A 23393-nucleotide genomic window follows, 5' to 3' on the forward strand; every position below is an offset into this window, starting at 1 on the left:
GTATCCTTTAAAGTAGTGGTTACATCCATGTATGCTTGCTGGCCGTCTTCCTCTTCACTGCTTTTGTACTGCTAGCGACACAATGACTAGCGTGGCAGGATGTGTGCAAAACATGGACACACTATTAAAAACATTGCTCCATAGCGCTGGTAGTGGTGAAAAAACTCCACAGGGGGCCTTTAAGTGAAATGTAAAGAAGAAAAGTAATATTATTTCTGCTGCAGAGCACTTAAACTGTTTCGACAAGATCTAATTTGGTCGTTGAAAATGAAAATGAGTCGTAGAGGGCAAAAGAGGCTGGAAATCCTCTCCAGTGCAAATATGGTTGTCATAAAAATCAAGGTTGAAAAAACTTAGCAGCGTGGCCGACAGTAGCGGGCTAACATAGTTATGTTTACACATGCAGCGGGACAGGTGTGCTGATGGTGTGCCATCTGTGAGGCTGTGTTGTGTCCACACCATCCAGTGACCCAGAAAACAATGTCCTGGTTTTTGCGTGCAGGATGGATGAACTGAACAGAGCGCCATCACTCTGCAGCCGGATGCGAACGACAGGACGGCTCACGCGTTAGTGATGAACGCAGAATTTTGTCATCCTCTTATAACACGAGTGTGTTCTGAGAGAAGAGCCTGTCGAGGTGCCTGGTGTGGGAGCTCTTCTCAGCAAAGTGTTGAGGTCAGAAGATGATGTGATTTAGGTTTTGTTTACATCAGCAGTTTGTTTGGTATAAATAGAAGAACTGGGTACTTAGCACTGGTAATTACACAATAACCAAAATAAGTGTTTTCTGGGAAAACCATGAGCTGAAGACGTCACCAAAATCAAGTGGAATGGCTCAGATTGTGGATTTAAGGCTGTCTGTGCAACGAGGTTACGGTGAGGGGGGTCGGAATGGAGCGATGGTGGCCTGAAGACCCCGTTTACTGCCCCCACATCACACTGGGTCATGCCGTACTGCTGGTGGACAAACCCTTTATGTTTGCTGCTCTTCCTGTTCCCACATGCTCAGATGCACTGCAGTATCTGATGCCAAGCTGTCGCCATTCACCCGATCTCACTTCAGCAGCTCAGGAACTGGCAAAGTGGCACACGCAATCAGCCGAGGCAATCTCTTCTATTTCCTGCAGAGGAGGAAGCGGTGAGGGGGTGAGCTGAGGACATGGAGAACTCTCTGACCCCTCCTTTACCAACACCGCCACCACCACCACCACCGGCATGTGTGGTACGAGTGTTTATGTGTGGCAATGGCGTGCGTGTAGACAGCTGGTGTTTGTGTTTACATCTAAAGAGCCATGGATTCAGGGAGGCGCAGAGCTGAAAAGCCTTTCTCTCCTCTTCTCCTCCATTTTGGCTTTCATCCCCGGGCCTTCTCGCTCCAAAACATCCGACAGATGTCTTAGTTCTCGGACAGAGAGAGAGAGAGACGCAGGAAAAGACAGAGAGGTTTGTGACTTTGTAGTCTGGCTGGGTGACTGTATTAAATCCGCCTGGCTGAAAGGTAGCCAAGCATGAGATTATGATGCATCCATCTTCCCACTGTCATTATTTAACACACTGCTCTGGAGTCACACACACACACACACACACACACACAGATAACTATACATCTTGATCAAGAGGCTCCTTCCATTGAAAAACGTCACATTCAATCAACTGTAGAGCCAATAGTCACACACTGCAGTGCTGATTAGGTTGACATACAATATTTATTTAGGTTCACAAAAATGATAAGTTAATTATCAGGTAGTCCACAAATATTGTGGGAATGGTCTCATACAGTCATACAAGTGGGAAAACATACATGAGAAACCATTTAGGAACAGGCCCACCCAGAAACGCTCTGATTTAACCAAATAAAGTATGAAGCATGGAACAGGATGAACTCAAACATTAGTTTAGTCTAAATAATAAAAAGGAAGTTGCTTATTTATTAATTATTATATCCAGAATTTTCCAAATGATCTTTTTTAAAAAAGGACCCTCAGTTATTCAAAATATCTCTTCTTGCTCTTTCTTCTTTTATCTAATGAAAAAATAATCCAAACAGGAAAAACTAAAAAAGGGGCAGACCCTGAAATTTTAAATATTGCCATACGTCAGGGTCACCCCTAAACTGTCCCTCAGCAGTATCAATGGACCAGGGACCGGTCGAAAACTAGAGACCTAAATGTTGTAAAAACCCCTCTGTAGCACTGTATCTGAGGGTATATATATACTGTATATCTGAAAGTAGTCTGTAGTGTCCCCAAATAGCCTGTGGTGGGCTTCCCCAAGCTGCCCCACACCCACTGTCTTCTCTTTGCTTCTCACATCTAATGAGACATTTTGTTGAATTCTGCCTCAACAGTGAGGCACAGCTGATTTGACATTAGCTCTTCAGAGAAACCCTCTTCTATTGCATTTTTATTCGCTTTGGGAATAAGACCCACCACCCCACCCTCATCTTTAACTCACTCTGTACCCCTCCCATAGGTGTCGATCGTTTCTTCAACCTCTTTCAGGTGAAACCGTGTCCGCTCCGTGTGATGAAAGCTGCTGCCATGCCAAGCAACTAACATTACTGAAGGCCTGAAAACAGACTGCATTCCAGTTAGCATGCTAGCTAGCTAATTTTTGTCTCATCTGTGTTCTTTTTAATAGTGAACTAGTCAAATTCAGTGGCCCCTATCAGCATTTTCCAAGGAGCGCTCATATTTCACTGGACTTGAGTGAGGGCAGTTTCCATGGGAACGCAGCCGTCAAGGCTTTCATCATAATGACATGGGCGTGGTTTCATCTAAAGTAGGTTGGCGAAACGACACACGCCTCCCATGACCTCATCTCAACCTCATGTATGTTTGCTACAAAAGATGTTACACGTTTATGAACACATCATGCAAAGTGGCAATTCTGTTTACAAAGATGGAGTAGTCGTGTTTTTTTTTTTAATCTGTAGCCATTTTAGCTGCGTTTCATTCATTCTTTCCAAAAAAAATAAGGATCAACCTGAAGTCCCACCCATTTTCAAAGCCACGTCCCATAACCTTTCAACAAAAACAGAACAATTAGCATTTATAAACGATATTATATTAAACCATGATTTCTCATTTTTCTTGTAATAACCCAAATCTCCAGAAAAAGTATACAGTGGACAGCTGTAGTCTGAGTCCAGGTTTAAAACTGCCAGGAAAAGCCATTGCAGCAAGGATCAGTTAGCATAAACCAGTGTGGCTGCTGCCTTTAAGAAAAAACCTTTAAAAACATGTCCTGTGGCGGCGGCAACAGTTGGTTTAAGAAGAATCCCTGATTGGCTGAAAGAAGTCAGGTGACCACCAGGTGAGGTAAGAAAAGTCCCACCTTTGACGATGGGGATGACAGTATGGAGGTGTTTCCTCTAAACTCTATTGTGTGTGTACTGGTGTGTGTGTGTGTGTGTGTGTGAATATATGTGTGTGTATACATTTTGGATTACAAACTGATCACCCGCTCACATGCGTACACACTCACACTCAAGTGCGTGTTGATTTTTGAGTCAATCTCAAACACTGCATTGCAAGTCCCTCTCTCCTCATGCAGCACAGACAGTTGCAGAAACACAGAACACCAGTGGAAAAAAAAAATCACTGGCTGAAACGATGGAGGGGACAAAAAAAACTAAACGAAAAACTGAAAATTACGTTTGCTGCCTCGAGTGTTCTTGAACATCACACAGAATCCTTGGGCGTGACAATTTTTTAAAAATTTCTGTTTTTTAGTTCAATAATATTTCTCTTATCTATGCATTTACTTAGGAAAACTAACAAAGATTTCAGTTGCTCTCTTATTACTACGTGTGTGCGTATCTTTTTTCTTTCTATTTTTGTATTGATGCATTGGTTTTCTCCTCGTCTCAAATTGTCCACATTGAGTTTTTCTTGGTTTGCGTAGTTTCCATCTCTTTCCGTCTCCTTTTTGGGAAAAAAGAACAAAACCCATTTCTACCCCATTATTGACTCCCCAAGCCCCCTTTCCCTCGCTCCCCAGGTTGGAGGGGGGCTTTTCAGTCCCGTGCTGCCCTTCATCTCTCAGCCTCCATCGCTACACTAGCCTTCTGCTCAGCGCCCGCGTGGGGGTTGACTCCCGTGGGCCAGGCAGGGCAGGGCTGCGTGGGGGGTTGCCCCTGAGTCCAGAGTCCCTGTGGAGGCTGCGGCACATTAGGTACGTTTGGTGAGACCCCCCAGCCGCCGACCTGGGGGGGCGGGGGTGAGGTGGCCATGGAGGCGGCCATGGGACTGCCGCCGCTGCCGCTGTTGAAGCTCTCAGACGCCTTCAGCCTGGAGAACATGGTCAACGCGTCCGGGAAGTTGGGGGGCGTCGCTGGTGTGTTGGCTGGGGTGCACATCTGACGATGAGGAGGGAAAGAGAATAATTAATGCATGTGCAGAACAGGAAGACTGACAAATCTAAAGTCTACACAGAGAAACAGGACAGCCTCAAAGAGAGGAAGTGCTTCCATTTATACACAGGAGAACAGCCCCTGCAGGTTCTACTATATGATTAGATTTTATTCAATTTATTCAGTTTTTAATAATGCAAATCAATCAGCAATCTGCATTTGTCAACTTGGGCTCTGGACAACTTCACAAAAAATATTTTTTCACTATTTTCTGACATTTTATACACTAAAAAAAATTTACAATGAAAATAATTGTGTAAATGAAGTCTGTCTAAAATGCTTTTGCACTTTTCTTGAATGTGCCACTTAAAGTCCACTTCTACTTCACTTCACTTCTGTTGAAAGCTGAAAAGATTAGTTGATGAATCAAAATGATGCAATTTTCATACTCGATGATTTGTTAAAGTCATTTTTTAAACACAAATACCAAAAATAAATAAATCACAGGTTCCAATCCCTCAAATGCAAACACTGGCTCATGTAAATGGCCTTTACAGATCAAACGGTTAATGAATGAATTGAGAAAACACTCGACAGATTAATCCATAATGAAAATAACTGTTAGGAAAATGACTTCTGATAGCTGCCATGTGGTGAACTTGCTGCTTTCAGCTGTGGGTTAGAGTGTACTAGAGTGCAGAGCAAATATTTATAGCTGCACCACATTCTGTTTTATTGAGACGACCATCAGTGGAGGACTTGGTGTCTTTTCATCTTGTACAAAGGATTCCTCCCAGTATGACTGCTGACCTTCACTGTAAAACACTCACATTGTAAAGACATTTCTGCTTTTGTATTACAACTTTAGTGCTGTAGTGGAAAAACATGTGAAGCCGTCTACACAGTCCGGTTATCTTCAAGAAAAATGCAGCATTACTGCAGCAATGTACATAATGGAGTACATCTCAAAATGTTTTCAGCAGTGTTTAAAATCACTCTAAAGGGGGGAAACTTGTTTAACTGAAGGGAAAGTTAGGGGAATCCCAGGCTCTATGCTTCCCCAGAGGGTCCTGATGATGACATTACAGCCCTTTGTTTACATCCACTTCCTGTTTCAAATGTAATATGGCGTCCAATCTGATTTAGCGGACTAGATAAACCTGGTAAGACTGGGGATAACAGCTCACATTGCTTTGTGGACACACACACACACACACACACACACACACACACACACACACACACACACACACACACACACACACCAAGACTCTTTGGCCTCAATATATCTCCCAGTGCTCTAACCTGCTCCGACCCTTCTTTGTGGCAGCACTGTTATTGTTCTGCTGCCAGGAGTTCCTTTAGTGGCGCACCCCGAGCACACACAATACGCGCGTGTGCCAAAAACAACACTGAACCTACCACCTTGCAGTTAACACCCCATGTGAACAGCATGTTTGGCTGCTCAAAAATAATACGCCTTCATCGTCGTCATCCTCATCCTCACTAACGCGGCTTCTCACACGCTGCTCCAAGGCCTGCTTCCTCCTCCATGTTCCATGTGTGACCAGGAAAACAACGACCTGCTGTGTTCCATAGGGAAGCAGAGGTGGAGCCACGTTTAGCCAGGAGGCTTGTCATCTAAAAATAAGAGCCTGGGCTGAGAGGCTAACAGGGCAGGCACCAACATGACAAAATAACCCTCAATCACCAGGCTTCAACAATGGGAGAAAACAGCTCGGCTACTCCCAGGATTAGGATTATATAAAGTGGAATTTACTTGTGATTCAAGTACTGCTGACGTGATGCGATGCAGGCTTACATTCATAGGAAATAACATTTTTTACACCAGTAAATTTTCTCCGGATCGTCTTCAAAAATAGAGCTTTGGCTTGGCAACAATGGCCAGATAACAATTTCTACAGATTCAGGTCAAATGCTTGGTTATTTGTTTAAGGGGGGCGGGTGAATTTTCTGGAATTGGGAGTCACAGACTCCATGAATCAACTATGGGGAACAGCAGCTGCAGTCACACATGAATATTGGACGAAGAATGTTAACGTGCTGAAAGGAGGAAAGAATGGTGGAAAACAACATTCCCCTTACTGATGAGCAGAGCTCGGGCTGACCCGAGGTTTCTAATCTACCCTTGGCTCCGTCGCCCGGGATGCTCAGATTGTGACACGCCGCCTTGGTGCACAGGCAGCCTTCAGGAAAACAACAGGGTGACAGGAACACCGCTCCTCCCTTGGGGGTGTAACCAGACCACTTCGCCCCCTAAAAGTGCTGCGGCTTGCAGGTTGGTCCCGCGAACGCACAGTCTGGGGCCAAGCCGAGTTAGAGCTTCTCAGATTGGCACGCTGTTATGAAAGGCGAGTGTGTGCTCTCTGACAGGAAACGCTGGCTCATGTCTCTGAGGCCGTTTCCTGCAGTAAAGAGACACCCTGGAATGCCGAAGTGACCTCTGTGATCCTTCCTGTTCTTGGCGGCGGACACTACTGGACTGGATTTGTTAAACCTCATGATCAGTAAAGGGTCTGTGTGACTTGCACTCCTGCAGAAAACAATAAACGAGGCCTCCTGCTTCTTTGCTCACTGCTGGGGAAAATTACACAGAAATGCTGACACATGACCTTTGAGACTGTCCACCGACACCTTTGCATCGGACTTACTCATCTATAAACTCATACACAGATGAGCAGGTATAAATATACACCTGCGGTCAGCTAAAAGACTCTACTTTTCACTTATACATGCCTATTTTTGCTTCATATGTAACAGTAGACTAAAACAAGAGAGATGGGAGGGGGACGCTGACGACAAAACCAACCTCAAACACCACGCTAGCGTCTCACAACTGCCCACCTCACACTCCTCCACTCATAACACAACACACCTCTCAGTGTTGGCATGTGAGTATGCGTGTGTGTGTCTTTGCAGGGGACCTTGGACGGAGTCAGAGACGCAGACAGTATCGACCCACGGGGAAGAGGATCTGGTCCGAAGACACAGCAGCTGTCTTTCTCTGCCAGGCTGTCTGAGCGTGGATCTGACTGCTCATCGCACACTTTCTGACTGATCAAAGTTGCACCGCAGCCCAGACCTGTCAGCATGTGTTTACTGATGAGCCGTATAGATATCAAAGAAATGGGACATATATCACATGGGCGGTCTGCTGTTGAAAAGGTAAAAACTGTTGCTCTGGTGCAGCATAATGAGGAAGCAGGTTACTGTGTGTTTTTGCTCTGTGCGCATTAATCAGCCTAGTAGCAGATTAACTCTCGATGACTGAGGCAGGGACAGAAAAATACTGCAAGAGCTGCTGAGACCGGTGTGAGCAGACTGAGGCTCAAATCCAATTGGCTCTTGGACAACTGACGGGGCACGTGGGCCACAGCAAGAGGGTTAATATTTTATCTGAGAGAATCACTACCTGCGTGCACACAGCACGCATGCATACGTGCACATGTCGGCGAAAATGGTGTCTGCAGAGGGTCTGCAGTTGTGTCACATGCATGCAAGTGATATGGGAAGAGACCCACGTGAGGTTAACTGGAAGATGTGCAGCTCGGTTAGGAAGTGGGTTATGTTATATGGAAGAAAGCAGGTTGAGAAGAAAGAATTATTTGGGATAAACAAATTACTGGAGGTTTGTCAAAAGGCATGCACATTACTCTACAACTGTGGGTCTGGTGAAGCATTTCCTAATTCCATTTCTCCAAACCCAGAAACATTTGTCTGATAATTTGTGCAAGCTGTGGACTATAATGATAAATTTACTAAAGCAAAACTGGGGACATTTAGTGTGATAAATTATTAATATGGTACTCAAAATTATGTTGTTTGGAATTGATGTAAGAAGGAAAGATCTTTATGTTCTACTTTCTACTTTACCAGCACATGTTGACACTTAATGTTGTGCTGTTAACACTTTGTTTAGTAAGTAGAAATTGAGCAAGTGGGCAAGAAAAAAAGAACTAGAAGCTCAGTACAGTAAAATGTATATTCTGTGGGTGCTTCAAAGTTAATCACTGTTAGGAGACAACATGAGAGGTCTGGTGAGATAAACTTGTCAGGGTTAAAAAAAGGTTACTCTGACAGTTAGGGTACATTCACACCTGACTCTGGATCAGCTGTTTGAAACTGGGAGCATTCCCCACCCCCAAAGATCAGCTCATTTGGGCTTTTGTGAATGCAGCAATCGCGATCAGATGTGGAACAAAACAAGAAGGCTGAGATCGTTAAGAAAGGGTGATCTCCACTTCCAGTCCAAGCCTGGAGCAGTTTCTTTGGGGTGTGAAAGCAAATGGACCAACCACCAGTATTTTGTGATGGTAGATATGTGATTTTAGCACCATTTCAAAAGCTTAACTATAAATACATCCATCTGCTGACAGTGAAATCTGTTCAGGAAGTGATCTTACAATTGATCCGTATTATGCAAATCATTTGGTGGGTATCCATGCATGTCAGCGAGGGTATTTCCCCTGATTAATAGGTCAAAAGTTAGTTGTGCTTGTATCCTACTCTGTGTGTCATTACTTTGTAAGACAGGTGTCTTATCTTTTTGTCCTGTCTGTACCTATTACAGTCATTATTCATAACATGTGGTCAATTTGCAGTCTAATAATACTAATAATCGTTATAATTAGCTATTTCTTCGTGACTTCTTGTGACACCAAAGAGCATACAGTAATACAATACACACATCAGAAGCACAGAAGTGCTGCATAACTAAACACCAGAATCTGATTTCCCTATGTTGGTGCTGATGAGGCAGGATGAGAATCACCAAAACTGTCTAATCAACAAGTTACATGTCATTTTGTATAGCTTCACATGTACTCCTCTCTGAAAAAAGTCAATGTGAACAGGAACCAGACAGGAAATTAAGTGCAACAATATATAATTTGTTTCCCTTTGTCCCGACCAAATGAACCAAACTACAGGTGTGAAAGCGCCCTTCATCGTCTGTCTCCTCTCCAAATCAATATGAGTTTTAATTTGAGAAGAGTCGGCTGAGTTAAACCAAACAAATGGCTGACTGTAGGCCTCGTTAGCTAGTTAAAATAGCAGAGACAACAAAACAATAACAAAAGATCAACTCCCACTCCCAGAACAGTATTCACGGTCATGCTGCTCATGTTAACAAAGTCTAAACAGTGTATATAGAAACTGAAGCAGATGTGAAAAGCTGTTGTTTCAAGGTGAGGACCTTCAGTATGACTGTGTGTGTGTGAATCACAATCCGCACACACATGCAGCAGCACAAAACAGAAAGTGTGTTAGACCGGGGAAGTCTAGCCATTTATTCAAGACATACAGATGGAGAGACAGGGGGAATAACAGACAGCCAGAGCGAGTTTGTGTTCACAACAGAGCCAACAGAGAGGGGTTGCCATGGGGATGGTTGTTATGAGGAAGCAGTACAGATCTCCTTGTTGGCGGGACAGGGCTGCACAGGACTGGCTCTGTGGTCGCAGCGGCCCGGCCCTGTCCACCCTCTCTTCACGTCTGTTTGCTGAGCTCCGCATGGGGAACGCACGGCTGACAGGCAGCGACCACCCTTAACATGCCTGGCCCAGGCCTGCGGTCGGGCTCCACAAACCTTAAACACTCCGTTTGTGTACATACGTGTGTGTTTGTCCACAAACACAGATGAGCTGGAGTTATTTCCATTCTGACCGGCCACATTCCTCGGACATATCAAGTGTGTGTGCGTGCCAGGCTGAAAAGAGAGGCTTTCTATCCTCCTGCATACTTGTGCAGAGGGTCCAGTTACGTCTCATGACCCCAGCCGACCTCCTCCATGTAACGTTTACCTCGGTGCCTCTACCTCACACCACGCACTCACATTCAGCTCATTTCAGTCTCTCTGGATGTTTTAGTCTAGCTGTCGCAGACATCATAAGCAATTTCTTTTTTTTTTTTTGCAATAAATGAAATGAAACGTGATCTGCATCTTTCCAGTAACATGGTTACAAAGCAAGTAAACACACACTGCATTTACAAACTGCTTGTCATGCGTGAACTTCCCTGCTTTTGTGCATTGATTTTTTGAGACTCCCCTGCCATTTACAAATGCAGAGAACCAACCACGTAGGCTTAGATTTGAAGGCATCATTTAATGTGGTCACGTAGTGTTACATCAACATGATGTCTGGTGGCTGCTCTCCACAGGTATGTGGTAACTCTATGTTCCAGTTATGAATGCTTGTTAGTGATGTGACATTTAACGCTTGCGTTAGCTTACAAGTTAGCTACATATGTAACGTTTCATCCGTTAGCTAGCAAGCTGATGCGTTCATAACTCAAATCTATCGTCATCTAACTCAAATTTATTCATGCAGGACAAGACAGTTATCACTTACCTGTTGAACAGCTACCAGATGCCAGGTAGCTGTTCGACATTTGCTCTTTCTTTGTGTTCTAATTCATATTTGCAGACTGAGCAGATTTAATGCTATGTGACCACACTAAATGAAACCCTCGAATCTATGCTCATGTTATTGGCTGAAACAGAAGGCGCCATCTGATTGGCTACAGTTGCATTCAGATCCTGCATCCGTTAATCAAAATGACATGGGGAGTCACAAAAAACCCACATACAAGGTAAAAGGACTGTATTTTTGTGGCTTTTAACTACAAATTACGTTTTTAACCTTATTATCATGTCCATATGATGGTTTTTATATGCTACAAGACACATCATGTGCAAGGTGAGGAGTCAATGCCCTGGCTGAGCATTTCCGCCTGCAGTGAACTGCAGTGGACCAATGACTCCGTCAACTTGCAGGGTAAGCCAGGAGGAACTATGAATACACATTTTGCAAGCTAAGTTTCACTATTTTCAAAACGATGTCACAGACATGTTTTGCTTCCAGTTGCAAAATTGCAAAAGGGGAAGCGGTGGGCCTTCATGTATTATCAAAGGATCTGAAAATCAGAGAAAGACAAAACTCGGGTTTGCTGTAGCCATTTTCCAGAGTGATGTTTTGAAATTTTTACACAATCACAGATGGATTTTGCCACAGAACTTACATTGAAGCCCGACACTGTTCCATCCCCATATCCAGGGGACAGAGATTACAAACCAACATGTTGGTCCACCGCTGAGTTTGTTTTTCTTGAGTTTTGCCCATTGACTGTCCAAACAAATCTGCCGTGTGCTAGATCATGTTAGCAAACAGCCTGATGACTCGTGTTAAATGCTGACATGACATCTTAAGATGATGAATGATGGCTATACTCATTGCGAGAATTCTGACAGATCACTTCAATCACTTGGTGTTGTTCACGAAGAAAGCGTGTCATGAAAAAATGTACTCATAAGCTGCTAGTATGGCCATAGCAAGATAAGGTTAGGTAATTCAAGTGCATATGGTATTCGTGTGAAGTTCTCCGTCAGGGCGTTTGTGTGTTTGATGAGCAGAGTCGAAGGTGAGCAGGTACGCTCGAGCTGCAGGCGAACGGCGGAGGGGTGGGTGGAGGGTATTTGCATATTCATAGATCCCTGTATACTAAAGGAAGGTAAAGGTGTAGAGTTGCAGCTAAGCCACAAGGCATGAAGGGATTTTCATGGAAAATGCTTCTAAATATGTAATTTTAATGAACAGAGATGAGTTTTAGGAGTTTAATCAATGCCAAGAGAGTAACTGACAAGAAATATGTGTGTGCATCGGAAACATACAAACATACTACATACAGGTTTGACAATGGACATTTGTATGTTTTTGTCACTGATTTTTAAATATATTAATATTTCACAATTTCCACGGCCAAATCCGGTCCAGTCTACAGCAATACTCTCATTTAATTCATCACAATTTCCAAACAATACTAACCCAACTTCTTTTTCGCCATCACTCCCTCTGCTGTGAACATGAATATGAACCTCTGACGTGTCTGTTTTCTCTCCCGTCTCTATCATTCTCTCACTTCCCACTCCTCATCTTCCTCTCCCTCTCCCTCCAGTCTGCGGCTTGTTGCCTACAGTTCACACACTCTTTGTCAGCACTTGCAGCAAACTGTGCTGAGAGCTCAGTGAGACACGAGAATCACGGTGAAGCATGAGGCCCGACATCGCAACACACAGGCCCACGGTCTTAATAGAACTGCAGTAGAATTATAACATTTAACTTGCTGTTCAGTTTGTATACATACAGTGTATGGACGAATTGACAGTCAGCAGGACATACTGTTTTACAGCTGAAAATTCTGACCACATGCAAAATTACACTTGTCTTACACTAAAAAAAAACAAACAAACAAACAGGAAAAAATCCCCAGTTTTCAGCCAATTTGTGCACCTAACTGAAGCCAGTTCCCAAACTTGATAAGATAATGAAATCATCAAACATGATTTCTGGATTTTGGGTATATTCAAAATAACACATGGCGAATGTGACTGGTCAGTATAACTGTCACAACATGCGTCCTCACTATAGCAAGTCACTTGCAAAGTAACACATGGTGTACAACAGCAGTAACAAGATGAGGTGCCTGAACTGATTACTTGGCTGCTGGGGCTGAGCCACCATGCATGCACACTTCAAAATCTTTATTTGGTAATTAGCTGAACCCAGAGGCAACGCATGGTGTTGTGCTCAGCCTAAAAAGCTTAGTTACATATAATTAAATAAGGTTTACTACATTTTCCACATCTTCCCAGTCATTTTGCCACTAGATACCATTATTGCAACACCGTCATAATAGAACACATGGTTTTGAATATTGTTTGCTGTTTAACATAATCTATGCTCATGACGAAAATGTTTTATGCATTATTACAGGTTAACACAACCTCACCTAATAACCCTCAACTCTGGGAGCATTTTTCTCAATGCTGATGCTGTCTTCCAGCGATGTTATTGAGCATGACCTCATAACACCAAGTCTAAAAGACAGTTAACCTTAATCCAACTGTTCCACTGAAACTGCGATACAGTATACAGTAAAGGACTATTAGCGGGTAGTTCAGGAGTGTAAAGCTGCATAACACTGAAAAAAAAAACATCTCTCTCAATCAATTAAATCTGAGAAGAGTAGCAAGATATGGAAGGAGATACAAACTGTTGACTGCACCTCTTTTAACTGCATGTGTGGGAGGATGCTTTTATGTTCCACCAGCATCAGGTCTGGACTAGTCTTGGGTGCATTCACGTCGTGCATGTTCGGAGCAGTTTATATGCATTTTGAAGCATTCATTCCTTTTATTTGGTTTGTTTGGGCATGTGAGAACAATGCCATTCAAACCTGACAACACTGACAATGCAGGACTATGACACTTGGAGGAGTGCTACAATACAGTATGTTAGACCTGACAATGCAATCTGACCAACGGACATGAGCCCCAAAATGAAAAGAAAAAGAAACGACGATAACTGTTGAACAAGCCAACATTAACAAGATAAACGGAGGTCAAAATCAGCCTCCATCTGATATGAAATGCCACCTCAATATATCAAATTGCTGCCAAAGAGCGCACACATGTTCATCATGTTTTGCTAACAATGCAGGAAGTGGAACTGGATGTTTTGACAACATGCTTACCAAATATGTAACCTCAACAGATGGCAGTTTACCATAACTCTGTCCCATAAACAAGCAACATGTGGGTCCATGCTACATCAGATGCCTGATTTACTGGTGATCTGGCAGTGAAAACCTCAGTAAACCAGAGGGAGCAGAGGGACAGAATAAAAGACAAAGGAGAGAAGGTAGGCAGACCATTGCTGCATCAACTGTGCACAATTCTGTTAAAAAGGACAGTTTTTATAGTGTGTGTATAGCCTAGCATCACCTTTTTTGTTTTGGAGCTGCAGCTCTGCCGTTGGATCCAATGCAACACAATGCTACACTAACCACAAAGATAATGAGTACTTAATAATAATTAGATATGCATAATTGATTAATTACATGGGCATTCCCATGATTGAAAATTAAAAAATGAAATATTTCAATACATAATTGAAGCGAAAAAACTAAACCGCAGCACCTTCATCAATCTCTTTGTTAACATCCTGTTCAAGCTGCCATTTCTTATCTAAACAAGACCATCGATAATGTCTCTCTGTTTTAATAATCCCATCACATCGCCCAGCAACAGGAGCTGACACTCAAGGTGTTATGGGAGTAGCTGGATGTCAAAACTAGATGTTTCTTTCCCAAACTAAATAAAGGAGGGTGACAGGTGCTGCTGATCATTTAAAGTGACTGTCCCCTCCCCTCTTCACCCATGAACCCTCACTCCTTCAATCTCACCCAGCTTCCAGCAGCTGAGCCCTCAGTCTGTGGATGTCTATGTGTGAGCTAATATTACATACACATGGGGACATGGTTGGATTTGAGCTCACAGGGGACCCAGTTGACCAACAGCCAGGCTGTGCACTGTTTTCATGTGGACGCTTTAAAAATACAGGATGGAGAATGACAAACGAAAACAAAATAGATAGAAGCAATGACAAAAAAGGAGAGCAGAAACAGAAAGAAAAAGAAAGCAGCAACTGACAAAAGATAGGAGAACTGAGAATGAGAGGAGCATGTGTTCTGTTCTGACCAACTGCACACACTGCACTGCTCACAACAATGGCTAACAGGCTAACAATAAGTGTTCAGTAGCTCGCTCGTATCTAGAAAAAGGAGTTGGGCCTGTGGACTGGTGACAGTCTGGCAACAGTAACTAGGCCAAAGGTCATCGTGAAGGGAAAACAAAAGGCTTACCATGTAAACACTGAGGTTCAAAAAGCTATTTTTCTTAAAGCTGCGTATGGATCTAATGCAAGAATTGAAAAGCAGAGCTCAAGGGTCATGATTGTGAACCAAGAAATCAGGAAAGTAATGGCCAAGGCTAAGGACGGTGACAGCACAGGAATAGTAGGACTACACAGCAGCACGTTGTTGCAGAGATGTCAGAGCCCGGCTGCAGTGCTACAGCTAACCTGGAAAAACAGGCCAGGGAGACGCAATGTGACAACACTCCCTTTTTGCAACAGACAAGGGTCCCATGTGCTGCTTGTGTTTCCTTAGCCATATGCCTAACCCCTGTGTGTGTGTGTGTGTGTGTGTGTGTGTGTGTGTGTGTGTGTGTGTGTGTGTGTGTGTACACTCAGTGACTCCTAGAATCAGTGTGAAACCCAATCTAACTCCACTGCTCATAAACACATCTGGTCCTTGCAGCCATCCCACATGGATTCCCATTCCCAGAGTCCTTTGAGCCAAAGTTCCTGTGTGTGTGTGTGTGTGTGTGTGTGTGTGTGTGTGTGTGTGTGTGTGTGTGTGCACGCCCGCATTTGTGCACATGCCTTTGTGCGTGTGGTTAGGGTTCTGGGAAGTCGTGCTCCTGGAAACATGCAGGGCAACACGCTGGAACATGCAAAGCACAGGCCAAGCCTCTTCAGATGTGGCTAACTGCTTGGCATGGCTGTTCGACATACGAACACACACAGACACACACAGACACACACATACAAGAAATCACACTTAAATACACAACAATGGGAGTATCTGGATTTCAGGTCATAATGCATTTAATACACTTTAAAGTAAAGTCTGCAGCAGGACAGAGAACACCTTGTTTCTTTTGTGGCAGAGAGACAAAGCAGCTCTGTTGTATCTTCTACTAAAATACCTGGCACTGCCTTCATATTAGCCTATTTCACCTCCAGCACTTGCCAAACACCCTTCCTCACTTGTTTTCATTGATTCCTCAAAGCAATTTAAGAAACAATCCAAGTATGCTTTATATATTTAAGTTAGCCTCCCTCCCTCTCTTGCAGTGTGATGATAAATGGGTAGAGGTTAAGACAGAGAGAGAAATAGCAGCAGACAGTCGTCCGTGTTGTGACATCGTGATTTATGAAGGTAATTATACCTCTGCTCTTCTGCATGGGCAAACCACACACTTCAAATCTCAGTGAGATGAGATCTTACATGGATGAGAAAAGTTAGGATTTCTGAAAATCCTTTTCGAAGCCACACCCGGACACCAAAACCAAATGTTTGTAGTTACCAGAAACACCCCCTCAAACACACACACACACACACACACACACACACACACAAAATACACCTCCTTTCTCCTACTGGGTGTTTATATTGCCAGGAAACAGCCTTAAAACAACATCACGCCCACCTTTATCACTGCACTGCTGTGCCCAATACTATTCTGCTACATCAATGCGCCTGGTCAGTTGCCACTGAACGTTGCCCTCCATAAAATCCTGGTTTCATTCGCCTTGTGCGTGATGCCATTGAGGAACAACAATTACAGCACAATAAAAAGGGTGATCGTTCAAACCATGGAGCTGTTAAGTCATGGATCTGGTGGTTGCAGAGTGGGATGTGCTCAACAGTGGGAAGAAGCAGTTGAAAATGACTGACTTCTTATATTTAACTAATATACTCATTTACATAATAAGCAAATGAGAAGACCAGATCCACAGAACAAGAGATGCACATCTCTTGTGATTGGGCCAATGCGAAACTGAGGCAGACAAGGCGCAGACAGGAAGTCCATATTTAATTCTGACTCAGACATAATCTTACAACTGCATTTACACTAGTTGTAGATGTATAGTAAAGAAGAGGAGACACATTCTGTATCTGAGATTTAGGAGCTGATAGCGTATTCTCTGGTGTAATGTCAACACACAACACTCTCTCCAGTAGTTAACATTGCCATGACAACAACGTATAGGGAAGAAAGCCACATTAAAATCACACACACATATACAGTATCTATATATATGTGTGTGTGTGTGTGTGATTTTAATGTGCTTTCTTCTATGTATAGTACTCATAGTTCTTGGCCACAGGCAAAGTTAGGAGGGCACCCCGCTGTCTAGAGCTGGGCCTTGATAAACTGTAAGAGTGCAGATATGATTCACAAGAAGGAGAATGTGAAAATATTTCTTGAGGAGATATTTTTATTAGCCTGACCTACTAAAGAAAACACACTTTTCAACACCAACCCCTGATTTCAATGCAAGGCTGCTAAATGAGGACCTCGCTATATATCATTTTTTGTAATAGACATGACGCTGGCAGAAATTACACACATGTGAAGTAGGCTTTGTGGCTTCGTTCATTTCCCAGCTTAGTCACATGTACTGGGTCACATGTTCCCAGACAACAGTGGAATCATCCAGCTGGGCTACTTCCTCCTCTGTGGTCACATGAGGATTCATTCATTCACTTTATAGTGGCTGTATGTGCCCCTCATGGAGAGATACTAATCATGGAAACACTGATATTGGTGGGAACATGCATTTAAGCATCAGTGTTTTTTCCTTCCAAATTCACTGACACACTGTGAGCAACTCCAACACAGGCAGTTGTTACTCCGTCCAGACCAGATCATTCAAAGACCATGACTGAAAAAATACTTCCTAAAGTTGCTCATGTACAGAAGAAACTATCAAGATCCAGGGAAATCTTTCTCTTTCACACAACAAACCATTTAGGCAGTTTTGCTTACAAATGATGAACCATTTTCTGTCAATTATCATTCTGCATTAAGGTGGACCATGTATATGTGGAAGAGCGTTTTTGAAAGCATCAGAAACAGCTCAGAATTAAATGATTAATTTAAAGAATACCTCAAAATGAGCTTGAGACATCCCTAATACATGTATGAAAATAGAAAAGGCAGGAGTACATGAATATGTGCATAATATTTGAAAAGGACTAGCATCAAACAGCCAGAAGCAACAAAAATACAACTCCAACATCAGTCGTTCTGGACAGGGCATAATTCTAAAATTCTCCAAGAGGAAACATAAATGGCTGATTGAATGCTAGAGCCTTCTGCATTTGTAAACAGAAAGAGACAGAGCATGCAAGGGCAGGAGGCAAGAGGAGTGAGAGAGTATAAACTAAAGAGAGAGATGGTGTTTTTAGTTATACCGGCCCCCTCCGCCCTGAAAGGGTCCATTTTGGGCCGGTGTGAGCATTGCATCCTGTAGGAATGTGTTGCGGTGGCAGTGTTTGTAAAGGCAGGGTGTGTGTAGAGAAGACTGGGAGGGGTTGGATTCAACTTAGGGCCTGGGTGTCCATCGTGGAACATAGATCTGTTCAAGATCTATCATGCGGCTGCATGGCTCTCACAAAAACAGACTTTATATACACACACAAGTACTCCACAACAAGCAGAAACCTAAAGTGTGCCTGTGCAGAGATTGTAGCTCTTTCACAACATGTGCCAAAGCACAGGCACTCCCTTGGGTCTGGGATTGCTAGTAAAAGGAAACAATAACGACAGGAGCTTTAGCTAAATCCTCCACCATTCATAGCATTATGCAAGACTGTACTGATGAGGAGGCTAACTCACCTCACTATTTGATATTTGATACAGGGTATAAACCTCTACCGTGCAATGCACAAATGGAGCATTTGCAAAGCACATGTAAACAACATCATGCTTGACATGGCATACAATTTGAATGTTACCCCACTGGCTGCTACAAATCCTCACCAGACAGGCCTTGTTTAGACATGCAAATGTATTTATTAAACAACAGTGCTTTAGTATCCAAGACGGTCTCTCTCCCATGATGCCAAATTTAGATGGCAAAGTGATTTGGCACATCATATTCAGCCTGACACATTGTTTCAGGGGCCTAAAAAACAATAGCATAACGCAGCTCAGTGAACAGTATGCATAAACTAACTGACCTATATGACGTCCTCACTGCCATGCTGCCAAGCGGGCATGTCTACAGGCTACTATCTGTTGGGGCCATCAGGGATGTGGTGAGGCCTCTATCCAAAACAGCAATCTCAAGGATGAGTTCAGCTTTCGTTGTAACACAAAACATTAACGAAAGAGCATGTGCTACAGAAATGTAACTAAATGTTGTTCATATTTACTCTAAACTGAAGTGAGAGCGAGAGCGAGAGAGCTAGAAAGAGAGAGAATTAAGAGTGAGAGCAAGAGCAAAGTGGATTAGATCTGTATACCAGCGAACACCTCGGCCAGTTAAGCTGCAGGAAGGTTGGACACGCTGCCCTACTGTAGTACTGTTGTGTCTCATACACATACACACACCCACTCTGTGCTTGCACCAAATACAAATGCATGCACGCAAAGCATGTGGGGACATAGACACATGCACATGCTGGCGTACACAACAAAAGAAAACTTGAACTTGTGATTGTGCAAGAACATGCCTGTGACAATGACACCACAAACACACGTAGGTGCTCTGCATTCTGACTTCATTATCTTGTGTGCGCAGCAATCAAGCTCAGCTCTACTTGGCAGACAGAACAGGACACCTCTCTGCAGATTGTTTACTCTCTAAATTAAAGTGAGACATTTCATGAGCCATATAGAGGACTGAGATGCTTTTATTTACTGATCGGACGATAAAGGACATCTTGGCTTTCTTTCTCACAATAAAGCTGTGATAAACATGATTCAGCTCGGTGTGAACGGTTTCTATGCTGACTGGTGATACTGCACGACTCTTGAGGCTATAAATGCACACACACAATGCAATAAAACAAATCCTCTTCTATCCCAATCGCTCTCCCCTTCTTCTACAAATGCAACGCTAAAATGTTTAGCAGTTCGATGACAGTCTCTGCCACACTAACAGAGCGTGAGCTTAAAAATGATCAACAGTTTTGTCCAAAATCCCCCTCACATCCACATCAGGCTCTGTCAGAGGGCAGCTGTTGCTGGATGCTGCCATGCATGCGGCTGAAAACAAAGGCTTGTGTGCTGCCAAAGTGGGCTGCTGCTAAAAGCCCAAATACTGCTAGTGTTTCATAATATTCAGCCTCTGTGTGTGCCATGTGCAGAGTCTCCTACAGCCCTAACGCCTTCCAGTTTACTCTGCTCTGATTTGCGTTGTGTTGAGGGCAGCAGCAGCCCGACGAGGGCGAAACAGCCGAATTACCCAGAGCAAAAGCAGCTGCACCAGGGTCTATTTGCGAGAGGCAGCTGTCCTCTTCCTGGAAAGAGACTTTTTTCTGTTTTACCCAGAAACTGAGGAGCCCTTCCTGTCGTCATGCACCTCAACTGACACCATGAAAGATTAGGTCCTTCATGAATCTACATCTATCTTCCTCGCTCCCTCTTTCTCACACACTCACACACACACACACTCCCTCAGTGTGGCTGCTGCTGCCGCTGCATGCCTGCCTGTGTGTTTATTTCTGGAAGCTCACAACATGGCCGACATGTGCTTTGTTATTGTTAGTACAACATCATCCTCTTGGCCTATAAGGGCTGCTTATCACACCCCCATCCCACCCAAAACAACACAGCAGCCTTAAAGGTGTACTAGCATGAATTTGGGGTTGTTAAAATTAGACAAACAGAACAACAAATAGCATGAAAAGCAACATTATGATCAGCACCCTCCTTCTCGCACTCACCATTTGATGATGATGGCCATATGGAATATTTGTTTCTTGAAAAAAGGCACTGAGGGCAGTCTACAAAACAAAACAAAACAAAAAAACAGAAAATGAATGACATTTTGTGACAGTTTTATGTTTCACAGAAGGACACTAAAAATAGCTGTCCGAAACATCGCTTATTTCTGTGTTGATTTAACGCAAACACAAACAGTACATCGATCTTGCGGCGAAGGAAAATGTACAAGCTAAATCTGTATTCGGTTCACCGCAGACTAAACAATTAAAACTGCTCTTTAGTAGGCTGCTCGGTACAACACGGCGGTCATCTTTATTGCGTAATCGCACTCGCTGGCCTCGCCTGTATACTGCTGTCATGTGTCGGATTATAGTATTTAATCTAGAGTAAAGTCTAATTGGATGTGCTAGCTGTACGGTTTGCCCTACTGCGTTACTGTGTATCCCCTACAGACTTAGTTTGGCTAAAGCACAGATATGGACTTTAAACACAACAAAAGTTCTGGTTTGAAAGTGGGCCGACTGTTGGACACCTAAAACGGACCGCTAGCTAACACTACCGCTTTGTTTTGTGTTGAATTGCACGAGCCCGAAAAGTGGCGAGAGGCACCGGACAAGCTCCTGGGAATAGCTAACGGTCGGGCGGACATAAACATTAGTCGTGTGGCTAACGTTGCCCCGCCGACTCGAGCGCTGAAGCCTCAACATTTTCTTAAATTTTCTTTTACCTCGAACTGCCAATGTGCCGCTTGCAAAAGCTGCTTCGCCTGGTCTGCCGCACAACCCGCCGTCAGGACGAACTGGTTAATCATGACTTGATGTTTGAGTTCATCCATTTTCGACGAAGCCCGTGTCCTACTCGCGGCGACTGGCTCTGAAACAGACTTTCGACCGTTTTCCTCTCTTCCTTCGCTCTAGTTGTATTCCGTTTCTCTGCCTCAGTCCTCCACCATTACAGCCGGTTGAGCAAACACAAATATTTACTGTAGGAGCGGTAGTGGAAGGAGCACTACGTGATTGACAGGAGGGCGCAGCCAATCAACTGAGAGCATCGCCGGTGGGATTTGTATGCTGCAAGCGGAGGGTCTCGGATCGGCGTTGCTTTAACCGTCTGATAGAGGTTTATTTTGATACTTAGATATACGTTAAACGAAAACAGTTCATCAGAGTAAGTGCATTTTGAATAATGGTGCATGTGTGGCATCGAAATCACCAAAGGGGAAGTAAATCCGTACTCGAGTAATCTCAGAAAGGGTTTGTTTTGGACTACAACTCCCGTGAGCACGCGCTTTGTTTGTAAAGCTCCTGGAGGCAGACTTTTGTGAATGACGGCCGCTCTCGTCCAATTCCCAGGCGCGCTGTGTCACTATCTTGCCAAATATGGTAAACAAATCCACCATCGCCAATTACATCGCTCGGAGTTAAATTAGGGACAGCCGACAGTCATGGGTGCATATTCAGAAGCGTCGTGTCTGCTTTGCGCATTTCATAAACCACTTCTTCCCACTGTGTCTGCCCCATCAATGCAGCATCTTATCTGCACGCATCAGTGCGGACTGCGGCGGTACTACAAGCTCATTTCTCCTTTGTTGTAATAACAGAGTGAGCATGGTTTGTATCTCCGGGTTGCAAATGTAAGGCTTGCTCAAGGACACTACAACAAGTATTATCATGGCACAGGGTTACAATAAAGAGGAAGAACGGTACCTCTAAACGCTAATCTTCACACAGATTGCCATAATGAGGCATATTAACGAGTTAATTACCCTGTAGCTGTACATTTATGAAATTAATGAGCATAATATAATGAATCATAAAGCAAAATAGGGTCATTTATTGTGCTGAATGGCAGTCAGTTTGTGAGTATGAGGTGGCACCTGTAAGGCAATAAATGATTAAAAGAATAGAATACAATAGTTACACTTAGATTTTGAAATTCTTGACATACCCCCCTTGGCTCATTATATTTGAGAATACTCTTACCATTCAAGGCAAACAATAAATCCCCTGCTTGTACTGATGTGGATGGATTAGGGCTAGGAAAGGAAACACCTAGGCTACTAAAGCAGCAGTTTTAGTGCAGGCTGTGTGTAAAATGAGCCCTCTGATATCAACACAGACCGCTCAGAATTGTGGGTAACTGTAAACTGTAAACATTCTTTTATCAATGGCATGTTTGTAGCAGCTACAGCTGTGGGAGAGAGGGTGGAGGAAAGGTTGGAAATGCTGACACCTGCTGGTGAAAGGAAGGAGTCATTGACATCCATGGTAATAAAATCATTTTTTCATATTGCACAAAAACATGGAGGTCTCCATTATTATTATCCATTGTTATATTCCAGTGTGACCTTTGAGGTGCTTTCTCTGGTTCACAATCTACAGTTTGTCACTTCCGGCTCTAATGGGCACTTAACTTCAACCTGGAACCAAATCAAACTGGCAAAAACTATACAGCACTGCGCATTATGTTTTTGAGGATTACACTTCCATACAATTGCCACTTTTAACCAGATCAAACAACATGGTCAAACTCAGGTTTGCTATAGAAATAAAACAAATGTGCTGCTTAACAGTTTGGACAGTTTGAGGAATATGCTTGTTCATTTGCTGAGAGTTAGATGAAAAGATTTTTTTCTTATATCTATACTTCAAATA

General features: G+C 43.4%; 1 protein-coding gene across 1 annotated transcript; it reads right to left on the minus strand.

The window, feature by feature from the left end:
* Window positions 1-1688: 1688 nt before the first annotated feature.
* On the minus strand, window positions 1689-21722 carry ubald1a (UBA-like domain containing 1a). The gene is made up of 3 exons (XM_041963153.1): window positions 21467-21722; window positions 20739-20798; window positions 1689-4361 (listed from the first exon to the last, which is right to left on the minus strand). The coding sequence occupies exons 1-3, from the start codon at window positions 21572-21574 to the stop codon at window positions 4038-4040; spliced, it is 492 nt and encodes a 163-aa protein (XP_041819087.1). The 5' UTR covers window positions 21575-21722; the 3' UTR covers window positions 1689-4037.
* Between the last annotated feature and the right edge of the window lie 1671 nt (window positions 21723-23393).

Source organism: Chelmon rostratus, chromosome 21 (assembly GCF_017976325.1).
Source record: "Chelmon rostratus isolate fCheRos1 chromosome 21, fCheRos1.pri, whole genome shotgun sequence".
Taxonomy (NCBI): domain Eukaryota; kingdom Metazoa; phylum Chordata; class Actinopteri; order Chaetodontiformes; family Chaetodontidae; genus Chelmon; species Chelmon rostratus.